The sequence below is a fragment of the Sarcophilus harrisii genome, chromosome 2, assembly GCF_902635505.1.
Source record: "Sarcophilus harrisii chromosome 2, mSarHar1.11, whole genome shotgun sequence".
In the NCBI taxonomy this organism is placed as follows: domain Eukaryota; kingdom Metazoa; phylum Chordata; class Mammalia; order Dasyuromorphia; family Dasyuridae; genus Sarcophilus; species Sarcophilus harrisii.
Genome location: NC_045427.1, coordinates 644,263,668 through 644,272,860, shown reverse-complemented (window position 1 = coordinate 644,272,860; position 9,193 = coordinate 644,263,668). Strand labels below are relative to the sequence as shown.

The 9,193-nt window shown below is 43.7% G+C and overlaps 1 protein-coding gene across 1 annotated transcript in view; it reads right to left on the bottom strand.

Annotated features, from left to right (window-relative positions):
* The window catches only part of IPMK (inositol polyphosphate multikinase), a 71,059-nt gene extending 69,925 nt beyond the window's left edge, over window positions 1-1,134 (bottom strand). The window contains exon 1 of the mRNA XM_031956963.1: window positions 663-1,134. Coding sequence (XP_031812823.1) covers window positions 663-819 — 157 coding nt within the window. The 5' untranslated portion in view covers window positions 820-1,134. The remainder of the gene's footprint in view (window positions 1-662) is intronic.
* Window positions 1,135-9,193: the final 8,059 nt, after the last annotated feature.

Below are 9,193 nucleotides of genomic sequence, written 5' to 3'. Positions count from 1 at the left end.
TGGTCCTTCTTTCCCTTCTCAGATGCCCTCCGTGTCTACGAGGTGGAATCCCAGGCTTCCCAGCCTCAAAAGGAGGTTGCTCCTCTGCACTCCAACGCCCCTTTCTCATTCCCGGGCCTCGGCTTCCTCACCTTTACGGTTCAGGAGGCTGGAGATGAGCAGGATACTCCGACCAGAGTGGTCAGTCCATAAGCATTAATTAAGCGCCTACTAGGTACTGGGCACGATGCTAAGCCAGAGGATACTTGGGCAAAGATCCGCGGCCACCGGAGCAAGGGACACCGTGTGGGCGGTGATTCTCCCCACTTTATAGAGGAAACTGAGGCAGGCGCAGGGACTGGACCAGTCACAACCCGCGTCACGCCGACCCCCAGGCTCACCCCCGGTCCACGTCTCTCTGTCTTACAGCCCCAAGGCTCGGACCCCAGCCCTACCCTGACAAAGCAGCGGGGGTCTCGGAGGGGGAGGGGCAGTGGCTCGCCTCGGCTCCAGGCTCCCCCCCGGCTCGGCCAGTGGCCGGGCGTCGGGAGCAGCCCGCGGGGTACCGAGTCCAGGGGCGCGGGGCTCCGGCCGAGGCTCGGCCCGGGCCGTCCCCAGGAGGAAATCCGGGCCCGGGGGGAGGGGCGCGGCGGCCTCGGGGCGCGCCGCGGGGCCAGACTCACCCACTTTGTCCTTGCCGTACATGTGCCCGGCCACCTGGTGCGAGAGCGGGACGCAGCCGTTGAGGAGGCGCGGCGGGGGCGGCGGGGGCGGCGGCCTGGGGGGCGCGGGGGAGGGGGCGGCTTGGCGCGGCCGCAGGGCGGGGGGCTCGGTGGCCATGGCGGGGCAGGGGCGTGGGGAGCTCAGGCTCCGCGCCGCGGGGGGGCCCGACACCCAGGCCCCGGGGGGCCCTCCGGGGCCGGGGCCAGGACCGTGACGGGCGCCGCCGCTACCGCTTCGGCTGCCTGAGGCGCGCGCTGGGGCGCGGGGCCGGCGCCCATGACGTGCCTGGCACCCGCGGGGCTCCGGCTCCGGCCGCCGGCGGGGTTATCGCTGCTGCCGCCGCCGCCGCCGAAGTCGCTGCCGCCGCCGCCGCCGCCGCCGCCGCGAGGAGAATCGACCAGAAGCAGCTGCACGGGCGGCCCCGCGATAGCCCTCAGGGCCGCGGAGGAGGCCCCGCCCCCGCCCGCACGGACCCCGCCCCCGTCCGGGACGGCTCCGCCCTTGCGCGCAGCCCGAGCCCCGCCCCTTCGGCGGCGGTTGGAGGGGGACAGAAGGGGAGGAAATAAGGGAGAGCGCGAGAGGGCGTGTCGCGCGTGCGTCCTCAGCCCTGCCTCCGCGCGCCGCTGCCCTGCGGCCTCCGAGCACGCCCGGGGGGCGGGGACGTGGCCACTGAGCATGCCTAAGGGAGTCGCCTGGTCCCTCTTAAAAGGACCAGGAAAAAAAAGTCCTCTGGACACATTCAGCCACCTGGCGGCCCCTGAGCGCGCGCCGCCTCGGTCCGGTGAAGGGGAGGGACAGCCCGAGCTCCCAGAGCATCCCTGAGGACTGGTTTCCAAGCGTGCCCAGAAGTTAGCGCGCCCGCTCCATCCCCAAGCATTTATTGTTACTGGTAACAACCGCCGATTATCAGTAGTGCATAGGCTGGGGGAAATGAGCAAACGACAAAAGCTTGACCTGTAAAAGCTACTATGCAGCCGTGTCGGGGAAGACTACGGCTCAGTTAGAAGACAATTCGGAAAAACTACGAGCCTCCAAGAAAAATACGGACGAGACCCAAGGCTAATAAGAATTTCTGGAAGAGTTAAAGCAAGAAGAGTGTGGTAGAGGAAAAATTGGGGAAAGAAATGAGAGTGGCTCAAGAAAATTATGAAAAGAGAATAGCTTGGTATGAGGCACAAAAAGTCACTTTTTCTTTCTTTTTAAAGGGAAAATTGGCCAAATAGGGAAAATAGAAAAGTTCACTGAAGAAAAGAAAATTTCTTAAAAATTAGAATTTGATAGGTAGAAACCAGCAACTCCATGAAAAAAAATGAAAAGGCATAAGTAATTGTTTTTCCGTTATTTTAATGAGCAATTATAAAAGTAGAATTAAGGGGTTTTTTCTCTTTTATTTCCTCTATCTGGAGGACGTCACTGATAAATGATATTGCCCAAAATGCTCTGGGGAACGGGCTTGGAAATCTTAGGCAGGACCCTCTACCAGACTGAGAGAGCTTACTTCTGGTTAGAATGTAAATAGAATCCAATCTAGGTAAATTCCACCAATGGAATTAATGGAATTGAATTAATGGAATGGAATTAAGTCCATGTTATTGTATTCTTCCATTGGATAAGGTAATCCAGCTCATGAAGGAGAAAAACAACAGAAGTCATCTGGGTAGAGATGGATTCCTTTGTCCAGATTGCTGAAGACTCATGATCAAGCCATGTTCTCAGCAGGAGGAGCTGAAAAACGTTAGCCCAACTCATTAATTTACCCAACCTCTCATTAATTGTCACTAATCAGTGTTGATTCTCATCTGTAAGGCATAATCCATTTTCTAAAAGTATATTAAGGCATTCAGTGTCTCCAATGGCACCACCATCAATTTGTTGATCATAGGGTAGTCTTATTAACAAATTGATTATTATTTGGAAACTGTCCTTTGGACTTTTCATTCATCTCAAAATAAAGCCAGAATAATGAAAAAAAAAAATAGAAGAAAATGTAAGATATTTCACTGGAACTGACCTGGAAAAAAGATCAAGAGATAATTTACTTATTATTAAATGACTTGAAAGCCATCATTTCAAAAAGAGCCTGGATATTTTATTTCAAAGAATTAGTGTTTTCAATAGAAAACTGCTCTGATATTTTAAGTCTACAGAATAAATAGAAATTAAACAAATTACTTCCTGTAAAAAATGGCAAAATGACAATTCCCAGGAATATAACTAAATTTTAAAGCTCTCAAACCAAGAAGAAAATATTTCAAGCAGCAAGAAAAGTTTAAATATTGGAGGCTACAGTTAGTATCCTACAATATTCCATTTTAAAGGAGCAGAAGGGTTAGAATATGATCTTCCAGAAGGCAAAGCAGCTAAAAGTACAACCAAGAAAAACCTATCTAAGAAAATTGAATATGTATAATTCTTCAAAGGGAAAATGGACATTTAAAGAAATAGAGGAGTTCCAAGCATTACTGATGAAAAGATCAATACTGAATAGAAATTTTGACAAATAGAAAGAAGACTGGAAAAGCATAAAAATGTAAGTATGAAAGAAGGATCATAAAGAACTCAATGGAGTTAAATTGTTTAAATTCCTACATGGAAAGAAAATAACATGTAACCCATAAAAACATGTGTGTGGGATGGCAAAACCCAATTCAAAAATACTCAGAGATATTTCAAAGTGAAGAACAGAAGCTTTATTAGGACCACATGAGAAATGGACAGTCCTCTCACTGGAGTCCCAGAGCGAGGAGGGTCAGTTTCACAAAGGCTGTGAAGTAATTTAAATGCTCAGTGAGAAAAAAAAAATTAGAGAAACTATCTTCCCCCTCCCCCCCAATCCAATCATTAGCACACTCAACCTTTATTCCTTTATTTGTCTCTGGAATATAGGTGGGCTTTTGTGGCACAAGGGTCTTGGTTATGCAAGACGTTTCAAAAGAAAGAAAGAATCTGTTCTACATCTAAGGTTAATAATCAAAATAGTTTAAGGAGACTTGATTTTACCTTAGGCTTTTCTCAATCAATAAATAGAGATTAGCCAGTTTGTAGACTTCTCAAATATCTCCAGGCCATTGAATAGTCAGATTCTTCCCTAAGCAGTTATTTCCTAAATGTTTTCTCTTAGAAAGTCTCTGTTCTTCTTCTCAGAGCCTAATGATTAACAGACTCTTAGTTCTAAGTCTGGAATTATCAAATGATTATTCTGAGAAATCCTCAGTTTCCCATTTCACTCATATGTAACTCCTAAGAACTTTATCGTTATTAAAAGAAATCTTCAAAAGCAATACATGAGTGTGAGTCAATTATGTTGGTCTAATATCCAAACACAGAAATAAAATGTAGGGGTGAGAAAGTAGTATATTCTGAGAGAAAAGGGAAGGGGAAAGTAGAATAGGGAAAACAGTTAACTTGAAATAACTGTTAAAGGAAGACCTTTTATAATGCAGGTGAAAATGGTAGGGCGAACAATACCTTAATTTCACTCTCGTTGGAATTGATTCAGAAGGAAGAATATCTATGTACATTGTTGGGCATGAAAATCTATTTTGTCCAACAAAGAAACAGGAAAAGAAGGGAATAAGAGACTGGGGGCAGTGGAGTAAAATGTTTGCCCATCCTTCTTGAAGAGGACCATGACATCGAGCAGTTGGGTTTAAATGAGAGAGGGCTATTCAAAGGCACCAGCCTCCAGAGTCATCTGGATACTAGCACAGTAGCAAGATATAGATAAGGACAACTTAGCCTTTTTAAGCTAAGGTGTTTAACAGGTCTCAGGGCAACTAGGTGGGACAATAGTGAAAAAGGGACCCCGAAACTCAAACTCCTAGAAGGAGAAAATCTCCTTCAACTCTGCCTCAGTGAGGGACCCCGCCCAATGGAAACAAGACAGTTTCATTCTGTTATCTAGGTGGGGTTGGGTCAGTCCTGAGCAAAAGAATTCCAACCCTATTGAATTAAAGAAACTCATTCAATTCTATTCAAATTCCAGCTCTAGCTGGAACCAGCTTGTAGATGATCCAACTTGGGACTCTACCCACTAACCCTCACCAGGTCTGATCTGCTCAGGCTGTCCCAGCCCCCACCAAGACACCCAATATAACAGCTTCCTTCAATGAAGGTCTTTTGCAGATGGAGTTTGGTAGCTCCCTTTGCTGCCAGGACCTTCTGTCCACTAAGAACTGCATTCTCAGGGCGAAACTCAATTTTCCATAGATCTGCCACTATAGAAATCAACGAATTTCTATCTAACAAACTTTCATTTTGCAACTAATAAGTTGGGAATGAGTGAATTCTTTCACTCCTAAAACTTTCGGCCAATTTAAAGGAGATTCTTAACAACTCTCTTATAGCCACTAATCTAGACCACTCAAACACCATCAATAGAATCAGGGACCTAAAATTAGGAAGACTCATCTTTCTGAGTTCAACTCTGGCCGCTTCCACTTACTATGTGATTCTGGGCAGGTCATATCATCCTGTTTACCTCAGTTTCCTCATTTTTGGAGGGGGGTGGAACTGGAGAAGGAAATGGCAAACCATTCCAAAATTTTTGCCAGGACAATCCCAAATGGGGTCATGAAGAGTTGGACATAACTGAACAAAAACATTAGAATGTAAATTTGTAGGGGGCAAAGGACTGGGTGGGGTAGGAGATGATAAAAGGCTTATTGTATTAATGGAGGCAATGTTCAAGGAAATGAAACAGATTTTTGAGCACAGAATAAAAAGAAAGAAAAACAGAAGAAAATGGGGTGGAGGGAAACACATAGTAATCATAACTGTGAATGTCACTGTGATGTTATATGATTTTGTGGTTCCCGGATTTTAGGGGGAAGGGGGAGGATTCTGTTCTAACAAGTCAGGAAATCCTAAATCTTCCAGGTTTTGAATCTGTCTCAAGGAATTCCCACACTCCCAATCTAAGAAGAATTTGTCTGATTTTGAATAAGACTACTCAATTCATTGCTATTTGATAGTTTCTGGCCTCAGGATAATCTCACTATTGTCCTGACATAATGGTAATAATCTGATCAGTGAGAACCAAATTCCTTCCTATCTATGAGCCACAGAATTAGCATATCGATGCTAAAAGGCTGGATAAATATGTCTCCTTGCTTCTTATTCTCTGCTGAAATTTTCTTAGAATTCCAGCCTACTTTTGTAATGGCATTACAATTACTTTCAATAAACTTTGCCCTTTGACTAAGACATGGGTTCAAGCTTGCAAATTCTTTTGAGACACCTCCAGACACTGGTCTGGAATACCAAACTTTTGAGATTCCCCGTTCCCAACCTCAACAAATGGAATGAGAGCCAACCTATAAAAAAGGAAGACGAAAGCAAAATAGATTAGAAACTCGAATCCAACATTATGTTCTATTCAAGAGACACACTTTTAAGAAAGATACACATATGAAAATAAAGGATTGAAGCAAAATCTGTTGTATCAGAAGGCAAAAAAAAAAAAAAAAAAAGAGGCAAGGGTTGTAATCAGGACCTCAAACAAAAGCAAAAAATAAGAATTGACAGAGTTAATCAAGGATTAACATGTTGCTATTGAGATGTTGCTAAAAGGTATCACAGACAATGAAGTAATATCAAAACTTTTACAAGAAATTTCTTTGGTAAAAACCTTATTTCTCAGATAGGAAACTGATCAAATTTATAAAAATAAGAGCAATTTAATAAATTGTCAAAGGATATAAACAGACATTTTCCAGAAGAAATCGACTCAATAACAACATTTTTTAAAATGCTCTGAACCAATATCCAATCACTATTGATTGGAGAAAGGCAAATTAAAACAACTCCGAGGTCACATCGCATATCAAAAATGTCAAATGCTAGAGGAGATAAAGGAAAATTAGGTACCTTAATAAAATGATGGTGGAGTAGTAGAACTTATCCAACCAATTTGGATCTGCAACAATAACCCAAAGGACTATACAATTGTATATATACTAATCCAGCAATCTACTACTAAATCTGTAACCAGAAGAGAGCAAAGAAAAAATATACAAAGTAGTAATTGTAGCACTTTTTATATTATAGTAGCAAAGAATTGGAAGTTGTGGGGATACTCATTAACTGGGATATGGCTGAACAAATTGTGGCATATGATTATGACGTGATATGCTTATGATCTAAGAAATTATAAAAGGTATTTCTAGAATTTTACTACAAGACCTAAGACAAGACTTTTCTGCTGCAAAGTGAACAAAACCAGGAGGTCATTGTGCACAGTAACAACAATGTTTTAATGATGATCAACTGTGAAAGATTTGGCTACCCTGATAGATACAAAATAATTCCAAAAAAAATTCTATCCATCTCCACAGAAAGAATAGATGAACTCCGAGTGCAAATTGAAGTAGAATTTTTTTTTTTTTTTTGCAATATAGCTAATATGGAAATATGTTTTACATGATTTCACATGTCTAATTGATATATTATCTACCTTCTCAGTGGGTGGAGGAAAAGGTAGGAGGGAGAGAAACTGGAGCCTAAAATGTAAAAAGAAAATAATGTTTAAAATAATACATTTTTAAAGGAAAAAAAATCAAACTATATAATCATTCCAATATTTAAAAAAGGAATGATTATATTTGAACTGAGTTTCCATTATGTACATTTTAAAATTTCATTTCCATTATTGTGTTCTTTCCCAAATTCTTTTTTAGATTTCCTTTGCCTCTGCCTTTTTTGAAATATTTTATTAATGTTATTTCTTAGACTAGATTGCACTCAAAAAGTTTTAACCTACTATAGGCCAGGCAGCATGCTAAGTAAGCACTGCAAATACAAAGAAGAATAGATCAGGGTTAATACCAATAAAACAAGCCATTTCTGAAAGTAAATACTCAAAATTTAACAATCAGTTCACAAGGTTCTGAGACATCCTGTGGGGAGCCGGCACTATTCTACAGCCACATAAGGCCAACCTTGAATAGGTTGAATCTCCTAATCACATCATACCAAAGACTTCCTGAATAGGAATCTCCTAATCACATCCTAACTTTGAATAGGCAGATATCTAGGCATCCTCTAATCACATCATAGAGCTTCCTGCCACCAGAAACATCTGAGCAGCTCATCCTTGGGCAGGATACCAACCCTTTGTCTAGGACCCCCACCCTGTACTGTGTTTGAACAACCCTGCCTTCTTTTCTACTGCTATATATATCTGTACTATTGCACCCATTAAAATGAGGCTTGATCAGAATGATTTGACTTACCTCCATTTTGCGTCCCCTCTCTCTTGCCCTTATCTCTTTTCTTCCAGGGTCCACACACTCTGCCTCACCGGCCGAGGCAACACCTGATGAAAACACAGTGATTTCATCACTTTTCTTCACAGTGAAATCTTGAAGTTGGGATTTTATGTCAGGTGCTACAAGAAGACGTTCTTTATGGACCTGCCAAGAACCTCTTTCCTAAATACTTGCCCATCTGGAAACATAAAAGCAAGCCAAAGCTGGACATTCCACCTCCCTTTTCCTGTACCACTCAGACTATGGTAATTGCCTGATACTTTATTTTCTTTTCCCTTCTCCTTTCTTCAAGCATCTCCCCTTTCTGTCTCTTTTTAAAATAAAATAAAAAGATAGAAGGAAGTCCAGGGAAATGAATGTAAACTGTTTGCATTTTTGTTTTTCTTCCCCTGTTATTTTTACCTTCTGAATGCAATTTTCCCTGTGCAACAAGAAAACTGTTTGGATCTGCACACATACATTGTATCTAGGATTTACTACGACATATTCAACATATATAGGGGAGGGGGGTGGAGGGTGGGAGGGAAAAATCGGAACAGAAGTGAGTGCAAGGGATAATGTTGTAAAAAATTGCCCTGGCAGGGGTTCTGGTAATAAAAAGTTACCATAATAAAAATTAATAAAACAATTTTTTAAAAAAAGAAGGAAGTCCAGGAAAAGGATCTAGTACTTATTCAGTCAAAAAGTCATGCATCCCAAGAGGTGGTGGTGAGAGGGCAGAGCTTGGGAGTGCAACCAGGAGATGGAGCTTAAGAAGGCCACTGTGCAGAGAAGAGAAATGTGTTTGTAGACTCTGCAGAGACCAGGGGTCCTGAAGGGGAAGCAGCCGGGCCTCCTGAAGGGGAGGGGGGGTCTGCAGAGGGGTCAGGGCTGGAGGTAGGAGCTGCGCATTAATCTGGTCTGGTCGCCACTGTGCTTGTGGTTCCCCCTCTCCAGAAAGGGGGGGGGAACCCCTCTGCTCCAGAAAGGGAGCACCTGGAGAGCCGGATCCAGCCCTTAAGCATCTGAGAACCGCAGCCTATCCATGAACAAGCCCCTCCAATTCTCCTCAGGGACGTCTAACCCCACCCATGCCCCGGGTGCCTTTCCAGCTGCCCTCGCTCTCCCCGGCATCGCCGCCTTCCTTCAAGCCCCAGCTAAAAGCCCACCTGCCTCCCTCGGTTACGGTTTAGTATGTATTTATTGGCATTCGATGCGACTGTAAGCCCCAGGAGGACAGCAGC